Here is a 23,100-nt window from a genome sequence, read left to right on the forward strand (position 1 = left end):
AATTTCACAAACTTTTACATGTTTGGAATGAGAACAGAATGAAACAGAAATAAATGGCCATCTCATGCAGATGTAGCACTTTTATTTGTTGTTGTTGCCACTTTTGTTACAGTGATTCAAAAGAATGCAAGAAATAATCCTTACTATTTGGTTGATATTTACAAAATATATGAAACTTCAGTGTAATTCAAACAATCCTGCTGTTTGATTTTAGTCAAGTATTCAAACATCTCTAGTGTTTTAATCATGGTAGCAAATGCTTAACTTATTTGAATTTATTAAAATACTGTCACAAACATCTTTTAGTTATAATTTATGAAATAAATGTATGGTGTACAAAAATACAGCTTAGTTTTAAGGTCTATCTGCCTGAAGCTTTGTTAACCTTGTAAATGAATTAAAAAGGGTTTCATCTTTGTTATACAGGCTGATTTTCTAATAGAGTGCTCCAAAATCATAACAAAACCTGTTATTCATGTTGGAATCAAAAGATTTTTTGTAAATTTTAATATATGAAGCATGTGAATTACAGTCCAAACTGAAGAGAAAACTTGTTTTATTACAATAAGGTTCATAAATAAGAACTTCATTATAGCATGTTTCTTACATGTAAAGCTCACGCTGATTCGTAAGTATTGAGCTGCAGTGTAGATGGTAGCCAATGGTAACATGCATTAGAAATCCAGTAACAGTTCTGAAAGCTGTAACACTTCATGTTGCCGCACAAACAATACCATGTATATATGGTAGAGAAAAGTGTCCAACAACATTTAAAGTTGTTCACATACAATTTGTCAATGGACACAATTTTGTGGTAGTTTGAAGTGTGATATAGCTTTCAAAGCTATTAGACACTTTGCAGTCTTATACTGCAATCTTATACTTTTTAACTGTTAGTACATTGGAGAATATAAAATTCTCCATGTATTTCAAAATATCAATCAGGTTTACAATGAAAATACCAGTTTGCTGTGTGTTCTCAAAATAGATTCCATGAAATGTATCTTGAGAATAAATTTCTCAAACACATTACAAATTAGTTATTATCTGATACTGAATCTTAATCTTATATCTAGTAAAGGAAAAGTGCTTATTATACATTAAAATCAGAAAAGGACATCCTTATATGTACCTCTGTGATGTCAAAGATGTGCATAACAAGTTCTGCTATGCACTTTTCAGAGCTGTTATGCTGTAGTCTCACCCTAAAGTATATACGTCATATACCATAAAACAGTGATAGAAAAATGGTACTGGTGTTTTAAAGCTGTAAAAATGTTTTACATTTCCACACAAAAATGGCAGACTGAAGTGTTAAACAAGGTTTTAAGGTGTCAATCTGTCAAAAGTACACTTGGGATCATGGGAGCTACAAGGCAATAAGCCTCAAGGCAATTTTCCCTTTCCCTTTCATTTGAAGGAAGGACAGGACAGACATATCACTGTTGAATTCATGAACACCTATCAAGTTTAAAGAAGGGCAATATTAGATATTTGGTCTTCTCTTTTTTTCCTGGTATTTTGAGACTCTGAAATCTGAGTCCCATGTTTGAATAGCCAAATGAATGAGTACATTCCTTAAAGAGAGGTATATCACAAAGTCTATGCAAAAAAAGCACTTGCTTAAACACTCCATTTGTGGAGGTGTATACCAAACAGGAACTGGTGTATGCAGCAGGACTTCTCTTTCATGTATAAAATGCATACATTTGTTTATGTATTCACTACCTGGTACAAACTAACTGAGCAAATCGGTAAATCTCTTTAACAGAAACCTGGCTAAATAAAAACATAGCTAACTCAGAAGTTCTCCCTACCGGCTACAATATCATTAGACAAGACAGACCACTTCATAAAGGGGGTGGAACTGCCTTACTATACAAGTCCAACTTAACTGTTCATCAATTACCAAACTCCTACCCCTCCCCCAGTAATTGGGACATACTTATCTCACAACTTCAACTTCACCCTAAAAAGGTCATCACCACAATTGTGATCTATATTCCACCTGGTAATACACCTGCTAGCCTTGAAGACTTCTTATCCTGGTGTTCTTCCACATTCTCACAAGAAACCCTTATTCTGGGGGACTTCAACCTAGATTGGTTCACCTGTATATCAGAACCACCAAGTAATCTGTAAATCTCCATGGCTACCAGCAGCTAGTCCAAATTCCAACTAGATGTGATAAAAAATCTAAAAGGGAATCCATCCTTGACTGGGTCCTAACTAACAACCCCACATTGTACCCTCACACAGGCAGTCTCTCAGACACCTTAAGTGACCACAACATAATATACTTTATACGTAGTAGAACAAGCATATGCAAAACCATTAACTATATATCCACTAGAAACACAAACAAATTCACTCCTGAGGTCCTCAACACTTTACTCTGTAACTGTGACTGGACCCCCCTAAAAACCCTCCCACTTGACCAGGCTGTAGCATATTTCAACAAAACATTTCTACAACACCTAGACACTGTCGCTCCATTGTGCAAAATCAAGGTTAGTACCTCTACAAACTCCTGGCTCAGTAAAGAAACCAAACAAATGCTCAAGTCCAGAGACACTGCCTGGCTTTACTATCATAAAAACAAAGAAACACAAAGCCTAACTAAGTACCAAGAACTGTGCAACCGTGCAAAAAAATGCATTAAGCTGGACAAAAAAATCCTACTACACAACAATACAAACTAAATACCAACACAACCCGCAAAAATTTTGGAAAAATGTAAACCAGCTACTAAAATCCACCCAAAAGGCTACCCCCAAACCAACCACCCCTGACACTAAAGTTCCCATCGAAACATAATTCAGCTACCACTTTGTGAACTCAATTCTATCCTTAGTATCACAGGACAGTTCCTTCCTCACTATCCCCCCAACACAAATAACACTAATACAAGCTTTACCCTCAAAACTGTTTCCACCACTTCAATCAAAAGCATACTCTCCAAACTAAAAACCTCATCAACAGCAGCCGACCTACTCCCCAGCTATTTCTTGAAACTTACAGCAGATGCTATTGCTATCCCAGTCTCCACTCTCATAAACAGATCAATTGTTGAAAACTATGCGCCCAAACTCTGGAAAATATCCTATGTTACACCCATACATAAAGGCAGGACCTCCACTGAACTTAATAACTACAGACCCATTGCTTTACTCTCCCCCCTGGCCAAAATCCTAGAAATATGCATCCATACCCAGATGCTAAACTATCTCCTAGACAGCAACATCCTGTCACCTACTCAGCATGGTTTCAGACCTGCCCATAGTACCACTACAGCCCTCCGCTGCTTCACAGACACAGTAAACCATCTCAAAAATGAAGGCCTACAGGTGTCAACTCTTTTTTTGGATATGTCCAAAGCATTTGACACAGTCTCGCACCAAATCCTGCTAAACAAACTAAACCAATATCATCTATCAAATTCCACTCTTACCTGGTTCCAAAGCTACTTAACTGACAGGTACCAAGCTGTGAAATGGGAAAATTCTCTCTCTCCTCAGCTGCCCATAACTACAGGTGTCCCACAGGGTTCTATCTTAGGACCACTACTATTCATAGTCTTCACAAATGACCTCCATACCTCCACACAGCATGCAGCTATAAGTCAGTATGCAGATGACACTACCTTAATCTGTGCTGCACAAAACATTCCAACCCTCCTGCAAACAACTGAACTAGCATTCTCTGACATTGAAAACTACCTTACCAAAGCCCAACTTATCCTCAATCCAAAGAAAACTCAGCTTATGATTATAACCAGTTCTAACAAAACCACTAACAGTCAATTCACTATCTACTCCACAAATGCTACTCCAATGGTTTGAGTCCTACCTACAAGACAGGCAACAGGCTGTACTGTGGCAGGGAAAACTCTCCTCACACCTCTCCATCAGACTTGGAGTCCCCCAGGGCTCAATACTAGGTCCCCTTCTTTTCTCCATCTTTATAAATGAACTTAGCACAGTCATCCCAGAGGCTACCTACATTCAATATGCAGATGATTCGACCTTGATCTGCTCTGCCTCCACCCCAGCAAAACTTACCACAATAACCCAAAGCACCTTCAACAAGGTTGAAAATTGGCTACTAAACCAATGCCTAATACTAAATCCCAACAAAACTAAGTTACTTCTCTTCACCCCAACATATAGGACCTCCTCACCACTGTTCAACATAACAGCTAATAATGGTACCATCATCTCCCCAGCAAACCAAACTAAGCTGTTGGGTATCACGATGGACAACAACCTCAGGTTTGATGCACACATCAATCAAACTATAAAAACTATCAATAAAAAATTTGGTAGTCTCTACAGGATCAAATCATTCCTCATTCCGCAAGCTAGAATTGCAATTGCCCACTCCCATCTCTTATCTACCCTTCTCTATGCATCCCCTCTCTTCTCCCACCTGAGTAAAACCGATCTTAAAAAAACTGTCATCATGCTACAACCACATTGCTAGATTTGCAACTGGTTCACCCTACCGTACCCACCACTGCCAGAACTTGAATCTCCTGGGCTGGCTGGAACTACTCCACCTCCTACAGCTCAACCAGCTCAAAGTTTCCCATAAAATCCTCCACCATCCAGACAACACCCCAGCCCTAAGAAAAATAATCTGCCCCTACAGCAACAACCGAACACTCTGCTCATCCACCAAACTCCTAGTACTTATGCTCAAATCCAACCATGCTGCCGGCGACTCCCTCTTCGCCAACTCTGTCGGTAAAAACTGGAACTCACTACCAGCTGACATTACCCTAGAGTCTTCACCAACTATATTTAAACACAAACTTAAAAGCCACCTCAAATCACACTGGATATGTCCATGTACCAACCTGGACTAGGACCCCACATATCGCCTGCCCGTCCATCTCTCCTCATTCAACCAATAAGATCCTTTATGTTAGCTACTCTAGGTATTGTTTGTGTAAATATAATTTCTTAAACCCAAGGTAATATGTTATCTTAACTACTGCTTTTAATTGAAAAGTATGCCTTAGGCCTCATGGATGGATGGATGTACTATGTCTACAATCAGCTTGTATGTAACCTCAATTTATTGGATTATCTATTTTGTAATGCCTATATCTTAAGTGCTATGTTCCTAATATTTGTAATTTGTAATTTCTATATGTAATTTGGAGCTTTTCTCCCCGGGACTCTGCTGAAAATGGACAAGTATCCAGTCGGACCATCCCGGTTAACAAATGTAAAATAAAAAATAAATAAATAATTAATTAAATAAATAAATAATTTCTCCAGTGGCACAGGCTAAGCTATTGGGAATAACCATAGATTCCCACCTAAAATTTGATAGTCATCTCAACTTGACTATTAAAAAAGTGCATGCCAAACTGGGGTCACTCTACCATATCAAACCATTTCTTACCAACAACACAAGATCAACCATTGCTTGCTCCCAACTTCTATCCACCCTACTCTATGCATCTCCCATTCTGACTAATCTCAACAAAACTGAACTAAGCAAAATGGAAGCTTGCTATAACAGAACTGCCCGCTTTGCTGCAAATTGCTCGTATAGAACTCATCACTGTACTGCTTTGAGACAGCTCCACTGACATGAACTGCCCAACCTCCTAACCTACAATCAGCTCTGCCTCTGTCATTCTATCTATTTCCTCCCCAATAAGTGTCCTGCCCTCAAAAACCTAGTACAACATCACTCAGCCAAAAGGCCTCTTAGATCATCAAGGAAACTACTACTAGAAGTCACCAACAGCCACAATAGCTTTGGAGATGCACTATATAGTAGTTCAGTGGCTAAAAAATGGAACTCTGTCCCTGCTAACATTCAAAACACATCATCCAAAGCCTCCTTTAAAGACCTCATCAGGCAACATCTCAAGCAAAGTTGGCAGTGCCATGATTGCTCCTCAGGCTAGTGAAAGCAGATAACATATACATACTAAATCTAGAGCACTTGATAATAGTTGTCAGTCTTACTCACAAACACTGGCTAATCAACAATGTATGTATTGTACCTGTGTACTATGTATGTATTCTACCTATGTTCCAAATTTCAGCTGTACACCACAAATCTATTAATTACCTTTATTTTTAAAATTAATATTTTTTTGTTTGTTCTCTCCACTGTAACTGTTTATGTGCCACATACCACTGTAAAAACATGTCTCTTGTAATTTGTGTGTATACTGATCATGTCTAAATAACTAAATGTGTCTTTAATTTTTCTTTGTGGAGCTTTCCTCCCCGGGCCTCTGCTGAAAAAGGACCTTTTCGGCTCAGTCAGACACCCCTGGTTAACAAATGTAAAATAAATAAATAATATGGAAAAAGGTGAACTGATGAGAGCAATATTTGTAGCCCTTAAATGTGCATCTGAAAATGTGTCTCACATTTTACTTATGAACAAGCTAAAGACTTTGGTTTTGCTCCTGAGGTATTACAATGGTTTCTTAGCTACCTGTCTTGCACAACTTTCACAATTGTAACAGCTCAGACTTTGGCACTTCTTCAAACTGTATATGACAGAGAACTGTATTTGAACCACTGCTTTTCTCATTTTTTATTAATGACTTTCCTTCTTATTTGCTCAACACAGATTATACATTATACACTGATGACAACATATTACTGAATGCCACCAAAAGTCCTTATTATATTAATGCAGATCTACAAAAGGATTTCTCTGGGTTTACTTTTTCCAAGTCTTTGGGGTTTTTAATACCATGATGGGAATGGACCCCATTCTTAAGTTAAAGTTTGACTAAAGTTTGTGAAATTAGTATCATTTCAATCTTTGATGTTAGCCAAAAGTGCTCTTTACAGCACCCACAATGTGCCCAGAACTGACTCCTTCTGCAATGAATGGAGTTATGTGTATTGGTAGCATATCCAAAATGTGACTGTAAATTCTTTTTTATGAGCTCCATTGCTCCTACTACTATTGGAAATGTCTGGGTATCCTTCTTCCACATTGCCCTTGTTTCTGCCTGCATATCTTGGTATTTTATGACTTTGTGTCTCTGTGTATATAAGGCACTGAAGACACCGGGTGTAGCAATTTCAATGATCAATGCTACTTTTGTCCTCTTTTCATGAACTACTATATCTGTTTTTCTCACAGAACTGCTGATAATGGGTGATCCCATGTGATACAAACTTCATCATTGTCTTGAATGCTTTGTGACTCATGTTTCCAATCTTCCTCAGCTACTTCAATACTGTGATGTTTACACCATTCACAGTGCAACAGTGTTGCCATATTATTATGCCTTTCAGTCCATAGGCCCACTACCATTAGTGTATCACACCCAGCAACAAGATATGTGACTGTTTCCAGTTCTGTTTTACAGAACCAGCATTTATATGTTTCTCCCACATGTTCAATGTACTTTGTAAAGCAATGTGCACATAGTCAACCATCCTGAGATGTCAATATTAACCTTTCATCTTTTGATTTAAATTCACGTCTCCTAAACCATTTCTGCATCAGATCCTGATCTACATGAAGTATATTTATGCCTTTTCCACATTTCTTGTCATTTCAAATGGTCCTTCTCCTTATATTCTTTCTTTTGATTTCGGCACATTTAGTTGCTGCCTGATTTTTGTCTACTTCTGGTTTGATTTCCATTCCTGCTTGATTGTAATATGATTCTGCTAAACTAAGCAGGGAAGTCATCTTAGACTTGTTCTATTCATGTTTAAAAAATTCAATATGTTTGGATCAGTTGAGGTCAACAGATATGCATGCAGTCCTATGATTGCAGATCTATACATGTAATCAATTTCAAGGCGGCCCATACTTCCTTCAGAATGATTAATAGTTGCTGCTGTTTGGTGCTGGGTATGTGAAAACAGAGTACTGCTACAAACAAATCAACATCTGTGATGTTTGAGACAGATACAAAACTAGTTAATACTACCTCATTGCAAATTAAAGATCCGCATAACACCCACATATCTTGTGCAATCACTCAGAAGTTAAGGGGATTGCCCTGGACTTGACACCAACCTTCTTCAAACACACAGAAAAGCAAACTAAAAGTATTATAGAGAATATCCTATCTATTATCCTTAGAAGCTAGATGGGTAATTACAATCAATGTAATGTTACTAAGACCAATGCTTTGCATTTTGTATCACTCCATCCCCCCCATACAAAATAGCTATGCTACAAAGCTCAGGCACTAAGATACCAAGAGCTATGCATCTGGACTGTAATTGTCACTGTGATCACTGTGGTACTTCTCAGAAAATTAAATGGATATCAGAGACTAAGGTTAACTTCTTACTCAGTAACCTCAAATTCAAACTTATGAATGACAGGTATTGACCTCCACTTAGAAATCATTTAATTATTAGAAAACTTCTGCAATTTGGGACCCAGGAAAGCTTCCAATGAAAAGAAGCCTTCCATTTACCTTAGATGCTAGAGAAAAATCATTTAGCAAATTTGCCCCTACCATATGGAATGCTGAGGCAGAAAATCTGCAAAATAATGACAGTGTTTGAGTATTTCAAAAAAGTGTATCTCACCTTATTGATAGATACAAGCCCAGCTGCCCTTAGGGAGCCTGGTTAAACCACATTTCAAATTCTCCACTGTATATGTATATGTCCTTAAAGGACTAGATTAACAATTCTACTGTTAGTTATCAACTCATGAGCTCATTTCATGATGGCTGATATTATTTTGAAAATCTGTAAACATTTGCTTTATTAAGAGATAATTTTTTGGGACAATCATCACCATCATTATCATTGTTATCTTTATGAGTACTTCAACTTTTGCTGTATTTCTCATCCAAAAGTTCCTTATTCAGATTTATTGTGTGATTTAGAATTGTAGAGTAAAGGATGAGCTAATAACTGTGCATTTATCTAGTTAATAATCATTTAAAATCTCAGGACCCATACTTCTGAGTCCTAAAATGTAGAGACTAAATGGCAAAAAATCCAGTTACATATACTAAGTCTGAAATTATAATTTCTCAGACTACGCCATTTTCTTCAAAGTATGAAGATCTCACAGTTGGTGTATATAAGTTTGGGGATGGGAGCTTGCCCCCATGCAAAGGACAAGTTTAAAGGACAAGGGTCATGTTCAATAGTCACTTGTCTCCTGTATTTTTTGCTCTTATTTTCTGTGCCTTGAGACTCAGCAATGTGAGTCTCAAAAGTTGAAAAGAGAGCCATCTAGTTCACTGCTTATTGTTTCAGTTATATACTGATATACACTTGTTATCTTTTGGCTTGGGTCATGGCAGAGATTGATCCAGTAGCTAGGATACATACCAAGGGGGCATTATACTCAATGATTGGCTAATTACTGCCAAACATGGTGGAAGGATCACATCCAAACATCATACTCTTAACAAAATGTTGTGGAATGAAAAATTATTTTCTTACAATAGTAGAAACATGTTGATCAAAGAACAGTTTCTTGTCCACATAGATTCCCAGATCCCTAACTACTAGATCAATTTTCAGGGGTATATTGTTGATAAGATTATGACGGGATATCATGCTTGCCAAAGGAGGCTATTATAATTTTTAGCACATTTATCTTTAGTCCATGGATATAACACCAGCAAATTGTTTGGGAAATGCCCTCCTGGAGGATATTGAGATCATCCATCGAGTTTATGATGGCACCTAGTTTGCAGTCATCTGCATGCTTGGTCAGTCATAAGCCCTTAACACTAGCTTTTTTTTCATCCACGAGTATTATACATTATTTTTGTATTAAAGACATCTAGTTTGCCATAGTTGGAAAAAGGACAAATCATAGCTATAGTATGTTTACATTTCTTAATGTAGAATTCTTGAATAACTTTATCAGTTTCTATTCTGTAAGCCAGGTATTTATTTGTGCTTATATGTTAAATAGTAAGCAATTTTGATTAAAAAAGGAGAATTTAATTTTAATTTTTACTGTTTATGAGATTTCAGAAGCATAGGACATTGATATTACATAAGTTTAAACTACTCTGATAATTTTGTTAGCAGTTGTATGTATTTTTTATTAATAATTTCATTATATGTTGATTTATTTCTCCAGATTCCTATATCTTCCCTTGTAGCATATGTGGAGAGCCTAGAGATGGGATACAGTAAACACAAAAATCCGTACCACAACTTGGTCCACGCTGCTGATGTAACGCAAACAGTCCATTATCTTATGCTCCATACAGGTATCATGGTAAGAAACATACAAGTACACAAGCACACTATATGTTATATTTAAATTATGTAAGTACACTAATTTCTATTTCTAAGAATGCTTTCTTGTTAATTTTGCTTTATTTTGTATATTTCTTTATTGTTACTTTTTACTTTACTATGATGTGTTGTAACACTTTTGTGAGGTATGTTAAATAACCGATTATGTCATCCCAATATACTTCAGTTCACATACACATGATCGAGCCATCCACAGACCCTTTTTCCCATTTTTACACATGGGGTCAGGGTGTCATTTCAACAGTGAAAATCATCTAGAGACAAGGTTTACACCATCAGGCAGCTAGCCCTGCCGCAGTTGTTCTTCAACATTACACAGTCACACCTGTGGCCAATTTTGAGTGTTCAGTCCACCAACTGCCTGTCTTTGGAATGTGGGTGGAAACTTGAGTAATTGGAAGAAATCCGCATGAACACAGGGAGGAAATGCAGACTCCACACACAAGGCACCTCAGCTGAGAATCCAATTGGGGAACCTGTTGCTGTGAGATGACAATGCTGTCCCGTGCACCATTGTGTCACCCTACATGCATGATGTTAACAAGCACCACATACACATGATGTTAACAGGCATATTATTGTAACACTGATTTATGCCTGGTAACAGAGCAATTTAAGAGGATTTATTTGAGAGGTTTTGTCACTAAAACTGCCCTTGGATAGCTATATTTAATCAGTACATAAAGCTTTATCCCCAATTCACTAATATTGCAGTTTTTCTGCAATGTATGTTAGCCCTCTATGGTGGTATTCAGCAATAGATGTCATACAATTGTTTTTGATGTAGAATTACTCACTACATTATCAGGGAGAGGCTCACAGACCACTGTAGTGCTACAGCAGTATCAGGCTTCAGCAATCAGCCTGACAGGAGTCTTGGAGTATATTGACACATAGCAATGCAGCGGTCCATTGATGTCACTAATGTAAATTAGCCATATGGCAGACAGCAGCATATGAGTCCAGCAGGTCTTGTTGCGTCCTAGTGTTTAATGTCCTTTTTGACATTATTGCATCCCCCTTCTGCATTCCATTGCAAGCTTACGTGATTGACATACCTGTTATAGTGCTGAAGAGATTCCTCAAAATAATGCAAATTGTTAGGTTTGTATAGTTGCAGTATCTTTGTGCAGATAGATTTAGACCTGTGAATAAAACAAAACACAAATCAAAAACTTTCAAAAACCAAGAACAAGTATGGCAAACGTAGTTAAAGACAATTCCTTTATTTACTTGAAGCACTTTTCGTCCGATTTAATACACAAACTTCATCAGATAAAAAAAGAAGTGAACTGTTACTTTTTAAATAAGCAAGGAGATGCATCAGCTGATGTTTCAAAATTTAAAGCGACATAACTTATTTTTTGTAAAACTTTCATGTTAAAAGGTTTTCTATTTTAAAATACTAATATTGTAATAAATTATTATAAATAGACAAAAAATTATTTCTAACATAATGTTACATACAAATGCACAATTAAAACTTGTTTTGACAATGGACATAATGAAAAACACATACTATTAAGAAATTAAATTAGCCAGTCGAATCCAAGCAGCAACAGTAGATGTAAAACTATTTTGTACTCAATATAGTTTATCAATAAATTACAAAATCTATATACAGTTACTTAAAAAAGAAAGAAAATAGAAAATACTGATATATCCTGTAAAAATTCTTATTAACTCGTAGTATTATAAGTCGATCTATCTACGGAGGCTCCTTAATTTTAATATAGGCATAAATGAACACATATCATTAAGGCCCGGCAGATTATATGCATATAACCAGATCTGCCATAATAATTCCAACCTCTCCAATTCTACTTCTATTGGTCCCCCTCTCATATTTGGAACTAACTGATCCAAAATCCAAAATTTAAATGCATGGGTAGGATATTCCAAAATATGCTTAGCTAATGTGTTTTCTTGTTTAAGTTTACCTATACTATAAACATGTTCGTATATTCTTTCTCTCAATCTACAAATTGTCTTGCCCACATAAAAACATGGGCAATGCTGGCATTTAGCTAGGTAGACCACCATCTTGGAGTTACAGTTATATTTTCCTTTACTTTTCAAATCCATTTTAGGCACATGGATCAATGGAGGAATGGTATTAAAAATAAGGATAATTTGTCAAGGGAAGAACTTGACTGGATCAAGTATTTAAAGGACACAAGGGTTCGTATTATGAAACCGGACAAAGGTGGAGGTCTGTTTTTTATGGACCTGGTAGATTATGAAAATAAAATTGAGGTAATGTTATCATCTGAATCATATGATAAGGTGTCCTTGAATGAATACAATCAGACAAACAATAGGATTAAAATTTATATCAATGATCTATTTATAACAGAAATAATTAATATCAATTTATATAATTATCTAATTATGCCAGCACCTATTGCTCCCACTATATTTGGTGTGCCTAAAATACATAAGAATCTGAGTGATCCACCTCTCAGACCTATTGGGGATGGTAGGAATAGTGCAACCTATGCATGTGCAAAAGTAGTGGATGGACTCCTTAAGAAGTATGTGACATCTGAAACATGTATAAGTAAAGATTCTTGGTCTTTTTTAGAAAAGATTAATGATATAACCTTTGAAGAATATAATAATTTATTAACAGTGGATGTAAAGGACCTCTATACCTTAATTCCACAAGAATTAGGTATAGAATGGGTCATCTTGAATCTGAAAGAAAAAGGTGCACCTACATCGGAATTGATTTTAGTAGAAGAATTACTCAACATAGTACTGGCCCATAATTACATAACATTTAAGAATAATTTTTTCCATCAGAAAAGCGAGGTGGAAATGGGTTCACCCTGCGGCTCAAGTTTCGCAAACTTAGTTATGAATTATTGGGAAAGGTCCTTTATATTTAATAATGAAGTTATAAAATCACAAATAATATATTATACACGGTACCTGGATGATATATTTATATTATTTAAAGGTAAAGAAGATCAAGGTAAGGACCTGGTACATTATTTTAATCAAAGCACCAATTTTCTTGAGTTTAGATACAACTTTGAAGAAAAAAACAAATCCCATTCTTGGATGTATTATTAGTCAAGAATAATACTTACAAAAAGTATGAAACAAGAATTTATAGGAAGCCCTTCTACTCCAATACATTCCTGCATTTTTCAAGTGCCCATCCCACTTTTCAAAAAAGGTCTGTGGTAAAAGGACAATTGGTGAGGGCAGCACAAATGATTTCAAGGGAAGATGACTTTGATAATGAATGCAAGAATTTGAAACACATGTTTCTTAGAAAGGCTTATCCTAACACATTCCTAGATAATATTATAGATGAGGTTAAAGGGAAGAGACTAAGAGGTATTTATACACTCATTGTGAAAGGTGATATAGAGGAAGAAATGCATGAGCTATCAACAAACATATATGGGAACCAGACTTGGGAAGTAATGGATGTATCTCTTAATACCACCTTGGTTAAAGATACTTTAGGACTTAGGCATAGCCTCATCCTTATCTTTAATACTGATTTCTATTATTTAAAAAACATTGTATGTAAAAATTGGAATATACTTAAGGAAAGTAAGGAAATATTGGAAAAAGTAGGGGAAATACCTAAATTTATTGTAAGAAGAGATAAAAATTTTAAAGATTTATTTGAAAGCATACATAACAATAATAATAATAGGAAGGGAATGCAAAATTGTGGCTCTTGCTCATACTGTAAGTACATTTTAGTGGGTAACTCCTTAAGTATTAATAATTTGGATTTGAAAAGTAAAGGACAATATAACTGTAACTCCAAGATGGTGGTCTACCTAGCTAAATGCCAGCATTGCCCATGTTTTTATGTGGGCAAGACAATTCGTAGATTGAGAGAAAGAATATACAAACATGTTTATAGTATAGGTAAACTTAAACAAGAAAACGCATTAGCTAAGCATATTTTAGAATATCCTACAATGCATTTAAATTTTGGATCTTGGATCAGTTAGTTCCAAATATGAGAGGGGGACCAATAGAAGTAGAATTGGAGAGGTTGGAATTATCATGGCAGATCCGGTTATATGCATATAATCTGCCGGGCCTTAATGACATGTGTTCAATTATGCCTATATTAAAATTAAGGAGCCTCCGTAGATAGATCGAATTATAATACTACGAGTTAATAAGAATTTTTACAGGATATATCAGTATTTTCTATTTTCTTTCTTTTTTCAGTAACTGTATATAGATTTTGTAATTTATGGATAAACTATATTGAGTACAAACTAGTTTTACATCTACTGTTGCTGCCTGGATTCGACTGGCTAATTTAATTTCTTAATAGTATGTGTTTTTCATTATATCCATTGTCAAAACAAGTTTTAATTGTGGATTTGTATGTAACTTTATGTTAGAAATAATTTTTTGTCTATTTATAATAATTTATTGCAATATTAGTATTTTAAAATAGAAAACCTTTTAACATGAAAGTTTTACAAAAAATAAGGTATGTCGCTTTAAATTTTGAAACATCAGCTGATGCATCTCCTTGCTTATTTAAAAAGTAACAGCTCACTTCTTATTTTATCTGATGAAGTTCGTCTATTAAATCGGACGAAAAGCGCTTCAAGTAAATAAAGGAATTGTCTTTAACTACATTTGCCATACTTGTTCTTGGTTTTCCTAGGTTTAGACCTGTGTTGCACAGGCAGCAGCTTTCCTTTTGTAGTTAATGCTCATGAGCAGGTGATGGACTGGCACCAATTGATGTCTCCCACTTGCTACTTGCATCCATAGCAGCTGTGTTGTCTTTCCATTAGCCAATGTCATAGCAACATAGTGCTATAATTAAGTCCTTCATGTGGGCCTTGACCTTTTCCCTTGCCTGTGTGGAGGGAATTATGGAGGTGTGGGGGCTACAGCTTCACAGGCAGTAGTTGGAAAAGTCATGTGGGGTCATGTGGAGATGGCCCAACAACATGGGGGACAAAGCTCCAGAATTGGGTACAGATTTTAAGTAAGTATTGCTGTTATACACAGAGAGGATTGCTAGATTAACAGGAGTTGTCTGAACATGCATTTTCTGTAGTGACTTGACGTCTGACAGTGATATGTCTCTGACATACCTCTCAATTGTCCAGATGTCCACAGACTGCCCAGAGGTTAGTCTGTTATGTTTGACCTGTTCCTCATACAACTTCTGTTTTTGTGAAATCAGTAGGATAATGTGAGGATTGCAGTCAGTAAATGCTGACATCCATTAGTATTTCAGACATCATATCCTTGAGGGAGGTTATGTTACAACAAAACCTGTAACACCAGCAACTGTTTCAGTTTGTAACACCATTATGTGAGATATGTCCCTCTTTCTGGTCTTCTGCCCCCAAGTATGTCATGTTTTGTCCAGATGTCTTGCAGTAAGAGGTACAAAGGTATGGTATATCATTATTTAGTGACTGTGCTCCTGGTATCATCCCCAGTGACTTAGCTGACTCCTGGAAATGGTATGTGGCAGTGGCCATAAATATGGTCCCACACCCTGGACATTCTGTGGAGATCTGTACAGTTGAGAGTTGTGTATGTCTGGCCATTGTTAACAGACTGTCAAGACTGTGTAGCAGTTTTGTGTGTAAATATTTGTTGGGCTGAGTAGGGAGAGTAGCAGATGTGAGTGTCATAGCTCATTTTCTATCTGACTGTGCTTGCTGCTACAGTTGCTGGTGGTCTAGCAGGTGTATATGTTTGTAGGTGCAGACTGTGAAATGTCCTGTAACACCTCAGGATTCCCAGTAGACTGCGAGTTCGGCCAGTATATGTCAGTGTAGTGTGTGACTGGTAATCAGAATATGTTTGTTCAAACAGACGTTCTACTCTAGAGTACATTTGGGGTAATGATATATTTGTGGGTGGACATTTTCACACCAATATCTGCTTTTCACCTACAGTTCCATCCCTGTAGTGCATCCTATATTTGGAAATACATGGGTAATGCCCCAGAGCTGATTTGGCGTAGTGTCATTTTGGTCTTACTGGGGTTCAGAGGGTGCTGGGTGAAATTGTCGGCAGCTCTCACTGTTTTTCTCTTATGTTACATGACTGCAATCTTACCTCTCCACTGTTCAGATATCTAGACACAGTCCAGATGCATGGCTCATATGTTTGGTCTGTTCCCCATAACAGTTGTGGGTTTCTGAGAAATCACTGGGATGATATGGGGCTTGACATAATAAATAATGACATTCATTTGTGTTTCAGACCTGGAATCTATCAGGAATTATATGTTAAATCAAGCCATGCAACTCTAGCAGACTTCTGCACATATAACAGCCATATTTCAAGCACTACTGTTTGCCCTTTATCCCCTCATTTTGTTAGGCTTTTTGCAGCTGTCTTGCAGTAAGAGGTTGGTTATCTATCTATATATATATATCTCTATATACACACACATATATATATATATATATATATATATATATATATATATATATAGCTCCCCAACCATTTTACTTATATCCCACTCTCTCATGCCCACAAGCTTATCTTCCATCCATGTCTCTGCCCCTCTCTAGCCTCTTCACTCAAAATGCATCTACCTGATAGACTTCTGAGATCCAACAACCAGAATCTGATTGAATTACACAAGCCTGCTCATCCTCCAGGTAAACAACTACTATCCTTTTCTCTTGCACAGCTCTGGAATGCCCTACCATCTCTCATTCACACCACCCATAACCACTCCACTTTTAAGACCTTGCTTCATTCCCATCTCATATCCCTCTGGGAATATTCCTGCTCCCTCCCTACGTAACTACCCTCAACATTATACCCTGACTCTCATTCTTCATCCTGCTCCTTCCTCTGACCAACCTAGCTCCACTCATACCCTCCCTTCCTCTCATCACCTTTTACCCCCATATACCACTTCTTCTTACCATTCTCTGTTGTCTTACTTTACACTTAATCTGTTCCTATCCCCTCCTCTCTACCCCTGCTATAACTCTCATTTAATATCTATGCAAGACTTCTTTCACTTCTACTCTTATATTCTCCACTGTATAAACTAAGGTATTTTGAAAATACTTTCTGACAGGTTTTGTAAATATTTAGTGAAATGTCATCTGTAAACTGTATACTGTACTACAGATTTTTAATGATTTGTCTAAATTTGTATAATGTCTTATGGAGCTTTTCTCCCCAGGACTCCATTGAAAAAGGGGTCTTCTCAGCCCAATGGACTATCCCAGTAAACAAACTGCAAAATAATAAATATATATATATATATATATATATATATATATATATATTTGTATTTATATGTACATATATATGTATATAAGAGTACTACAGATATATATTTTCCCTTATGTGAAATGACTGTAGGGCATGATATGTTTGTAACAACATTACAAATTTCTAAAGCTCAGATGGTGTAGAGGTATGTTGCTGTGATTGTAGTGCATAGAGTCCTGGGTTCAAGACTGGGAAGTGATGCCTTTTTTCATTAATGTTAAATGACCAGAATGCATGATATGTTTGTAAAAGCATTGCCAATTACCACAGCTCAGATGGTGTAGTGGTATGTTGCTATGATTGTAGTGCAGAGCATCCCGGGTTCAAGACTTGGCAGGGCTGATTATTTTGTTGCTGGGCAGAATAAGGGCTGATGGAGACAGAGTAATTAAGGCACTTTTAAGCAGTTGTGAGTTTGTATAGTTTTGTGAAGCTAAGTGATGGTAACAGATGGTTAAGCCCTCGTAGCATCATTTAGCACAGCTTACTCCCGCTTACACCTGCACTAATTTTAATTAAAGAAAATAAAATAGAGTGATAGAAAAGTGCTGAAATGAAGGCAAGTGGGGTAAAACATTAGGAAAACCACCTAGGCAGGTGCAGGGTGGGTGTAGGAAAGGACCATAGCTCTCCATTTCTTCTGCAGCAACAGCTCTGAATAATATGCAGAATTTGGAATTTACAGCCTTACACCCCACAGGGAGGGGTGTTGGCAACAGACATTTGGAGAATAATGTGTAGGTAGATTGATTAATTACACTGTACATGAGGGCAAAATGTAGAGCTATGTATAGGGCAATGATTTTTTTGTGGGACAGATGCCCTTTTTTCAAATGAGAGTGGGATGTTGGGGAAGAGCTGTAGGTATGTTTGGGGAGGTAGGTTGGGTAGGATAGGTAGCATTTGCACATATTCAGGTGTATTAGTATACCCTTCATACAGCTACTGAATGCATTTCTTTACCTGTGAGACCTGTGGGAAAAATATCTGTTAACACTTTCTCAATGTTTCTACAAATATTCAGGGCTTCTATTGTGTATATATGCACACATCTCAGTACCACTCCCTGGAACTGAACCATGTCTGGGTGTGCTAAAATGAACATCAATGCTGTTTTCCATCACACTGAGCTACTTGGGAACTGCGGTTTCTTGCTTGACTGATTTCTGGCTAATACTCTCTGGGTTGGACAGTCTGACTTTGTAATCCTGAAATTCATGCATGGCAGATAGTTACTGTACTGTGTATTACTCTTTTGAACTGATACAATCTGAAAGGCAATGGTTAACACATGACTGCAATGCATACTAGCTGTTTCCCAGAAAATCCTCAGTTATTTCATGCTGTCAACACCATATTTGCTGTATAGAACCTGGGCACATTCAATTTCTACAACAACATGCCATTGCTAACACAACTATTTGTTGTATGTTATTATTACAGTGAAATGAAACTTTAATTAATGGACATCCTGTGGATAAGTATTAGTGTGACAAACATGTTTTATTCATTAGACAGTACACACTCTACCCACTGGCAGTAAGCAATGTACTCTATCTAATTTATGGCACTATTTACTGGAAGATAGATCTGCACTCACCAGCCTGTCAGTGCATCCTTGTCAGTCTGTTGGCATGGACCTCAATGTTCATAACCCTCTCTTTTGCAGTGGTAGGGGTGAGAAACAAACATTATGCATACCTGCCAATCACATACTCAAGCTAGAATTTGGTACAGCTCTATCTGGGATACTTACAAACTGCTGGAGCATGCCGGTCAAGAGCATCTTAGATCCATTGGGCCAAGAGCTCCCCCTTCCTATGCTTTAGGTCATCATAATGATGTCATACCTGCTCACCAGTTTGGGGGGATTCCAGTGGCACTGGTGAAGTCATGTTCCAGATGGTCCCATGCCTTTGTACTGAGAGGCCTGGTACTGGCCCTGTAGCAGTCTGTCATCATGGTGTTCTATGAGGAGTCCAGCCATGACTCTGGACTCCAGGATGCTCCAGTGCTGTGCCCAAAAGCACACTCCCTCTACAATGCCAGACATGTTCCTGCAGATATAAAACTAAACAGGTTATAGCTGTATTCCCACCTGCATGGTTTAAATAAGGCTATATTCCCACCTTTGCCATCATTGGACCATTTCAAAAATGCTGACCACAGCTTAGCAATGTGCAAACCCGCTAAGCTGGGTTGAACAGTGTCTAAAGGGGTAATTGCTGAGCATTGCTTAACATTGCACAGATCTGTTTAGCTGAGCTGACAGTTGCTTAGCATTCACATTGAAGCAATGCTTACACTGACTAAGCATAACTGAGCACTGCTTATCATTGCTCACTTTACATTTAAAAAAAATATCAGGATAATGACTCCATTAATCATTACTGACATATTAGCAAGTGTATATGATTTACCTTACATGACATCCATCTATGTGCTTTCATTACATTACCATGAGGAGTGACTATACTGTAAGGGGCACTTGTGCATACATGGGAGATTTCACATGTTATATGCAGTCACAATTACATTTTAGACCAGCTACACTACCCTGTTTGACAAATATCAATTATTACATAATTTAAAATTTAAATAATTTTAGCAGTGTTTTCCCATGTAAAAATAAAGTGCCTGTCTTGGTACTTGAACCACGAACACCTGCATGCAAAGCTGGGACTCTAACCATTACACTCTCTCAGCATGAGGATTTCAGCTGTATATTTTCATTTATCTCCTATGGGAAGATTAAGCAATGCCAAGCAGAGAGCCATAACACTCACAACCACTTAGCTACGCTTAAACATACCTTAGAATAGGAAAAAAATAATCAATTCATAAGCCAACTTTATTTACATATAGCTGTACTCCTTGTCAGTCACAGTATGGGAAATTGTAAAGGGACACACAGGGACAGATTTTAATTATTGCTCTTACAAACTTAGGAAGTGTGACTGTGGTTTTCTAGCAAATCATTGGCAAATCACTCGGGGTTTAAATCAGAACATACTGACAGACTTTTGGACTTAAGACATCATACCCTTCAGGAAATTCATGCTAAAGCAAACCTTTTATTCTGTCAGCTTTCTGGGTTTGTCAGTGCAATATTTAAAGAGTGCCACTATTTTTCTGCCTTTGTCCCCCCATTATTTATGGCTTTGTACAGCTTTCTTGCTTTAGGAGGTTGAAAAGTATGTGAGGCAGGCATCTGGGCATTCTGCAGAAACCTGTAGAGTTGATGGCTATGGCCATACGGCACTTTCAGTGGCAGACATTTGTGTTTCAGTCTTCATACCCTTCAGGAAGTCCATGCTACTGCAAACCTTTTATTCTATCAGCTTTCTGGGTTTCCCAGTGCAATATTTAAAGAGTGTCCATATTTTTCTGCCTTTGTTCCCCCCCATTATTTATGGCTTTGTACAGCTTTCTTGCTCTAGGAGGTTGAGAAGTATGTGAGGCAGGCATCTGGGCATTCTGCAGAAACCTGTACAGTTGACAGCTATGGCCGTACGGCAGTTTCCAAAGGCAGACATTTGTGTTTCAGTTTTCATATCCTGCAGGAAGTCCGTGCTACTGCAAACCTTTTATTCTATTAGCTTTCCAGGTTTGTCAGTGCAATATTTAAAAAGTGTCCCTATTTTTCTGCCTTTGTCCCCCCAATTATTTATGGCTTTGTACAGCTTTCTTGCTCTAGCAGGTTGAGAAGTATGTGAGGCAGGCATCTGGTCATTCTGTGGAAACCTGTATATTTGATGGCTATGGCCATACAGCACTTTTACAAGACAGGGGGTGTGTGACAGAACCTGTAACACACCCCCTGCATTGTTTCTTACTCCCCTATCTATTTCAGTATCTGTGGACAGTGCAATACTCAATTTATTTCATTTCAGTGTCTGTGTACACTGAAATGCTTTTCGAAAGTGCTGTATGGCACTTTCTGAGTGCAGGGTGCATGTTAGATGTAAGTGCACTACCTAAACATACCCCCTGCACTCAGTGGTGTTTGTGTCTGCATAGCTGTAATAGTGGCATGCCTTCGTGAATATGCAAAGCGTACTACTGCTAAGGCTGCGCTTACACAGACATGGTCCACTCCATGTCACAATAACACTATTCTGACATGGAGTTTAATGAATCCCGGGAAATATGTTTTTAACCAGTTGCAAACTTTTTATGTGGGGGTTGGTGACAGGTTTTAATTGTATTTCAGTTAGGACCTGTCTTATCTCAAAAAGTAAGCAATAAAGGATGCCCAGTCTGCTATTTAAGCGAGAAATCCATACAGAGAAACCAGATTATCTGCCATAGAGTGACAGTGTCTCTTTATTTAGTGTGCATTGACTTTCCTGCAATATAATTTATCGGGATATATTTTCCCCAGTACCTGACCATGCACCCTAAAAATAGTAATACAAACAAAGAGACATTAACACCAAATTCTATATATGAGTCATGTCCCTACTGCCATTTAAATTTAATGTCCAACATATTCAAGGCAAGAAGAAATCAAAGTGTGGATGGGTTATCTTAGTCCCATAAGCCTTCCTAGTGAAGGACTAGGGATTGTGTGCTGACAGGGGGCTTATTTTACCATAATGACTTTTTAAGTACCTGATTATATGTTAGAAATGCTATTTTAAAGTTATCCAAGCACCATGTAAAATCATAAGAGCTTAATGGTAGTGCATATAGACTATATATTATAATATTTAAGCAAGCAGGCTCAAAATGTAATGTCATCTACAGGTAGTGAGTGTATTGTTTATAAACAAGACTTGTAGCACAAAATGGCAGAGATGTTTGAGTCATTTTCAGTAACAAAGGTGGAGACTCTTGGAGTGCGAGATTATATAGAAGAACTTATGATGACCCGGAAGAATATCTGTGGATTTGTCTGTGTAATGCCAGATTTATTTGTAAAGTACAGGGAGTCAGATTGTAGATTACTGGAGGAACATCAGGACTCCATTGCTGGAAATGAGCAATGGCTTGATAAGAGCTCAGTATCCAAAGCTGTAAAGAAATGTAGGCTGTTCCTTAAATGATGTTAAGAACTGAGCTGACATCCCAGAAATGAGATTTAAACAAAAAGTGTTTTTATTTTATCTTGAAAACAAACCATTTTTTGTTGTGATGCACTATAAATAAACTTCAATTGTTTAAATGAAAATTTCTCCAGTGTTTATCTATTTATATATGAATGTAATGTGTGTGTGTGTGTGTGTGTGTGTGTGTGTGTGTGTGTGTGTGTGTGTGTGTGTGTGTGTGTGTGTGTGTGTGTGTGTGTGTGTGTGTGTGTGTGATTAGCAATAATGTTCAGTACTGAGTGTGACAACTGTATTCTTTGGTATGCTCTGCTGTTTGTTCTTAAGAAGCTGATACACGTGTTTTGCTCAAATTGAAGTCAAAGTAAATGAAAGATGTTCATTTAATGTGGTGCAATGTTTAAAATATTTTCAAAACATCAGATATAAAATCAATTTCAATCTCTTGAGGTTTAAGGCTTACATTCATCTATAGCTAATGAAAAAATGAAATGTGAGGCCAATGTTGTTGAAATATTGCCTCAGCTCTCTTTTTT

The 23,100-nt window shown here is 37.2% G+C and overlaps 1 protein-coding gene across 2 annotated transcripts in view; it reads left to right on the forward strand.

The window, feature by feature from the left end:
* The window catches only part of PDE1A (phosphodiesterase 1A), a 2,023,853-nt gene that overhangs the window by 1,460,956 nt on the left and 539,797 nt on the right, over positions 1-23,100 (forward strand). For both annotated transcript variants that reach the window (XM_044075254.1, XM_044075255.1), the window contains exon 7: positions 10,072-10,212. In XM_044075254.1, the coding sequence (XP_043931189.1) occupies positions 10,072-10,212 (141 nt within the window). The remainder of the gene's footprint in view (positions 1-10,071; positions 10,213-23,100) is intronic.

This window comes from Protopterus annectens, chromosome 6.part0 (assembly GCF_019279795.1).
Source record: "Protopterus annectens isolate FY-2018-M chromosome 6.part0, PAN1.0, whole genome shotgun sequence".
NCBI lineage: Eukaryota > Metazoa > Chordata > Ceratodontiformes > Protopteridae > Protopterus > Protopterus annectens.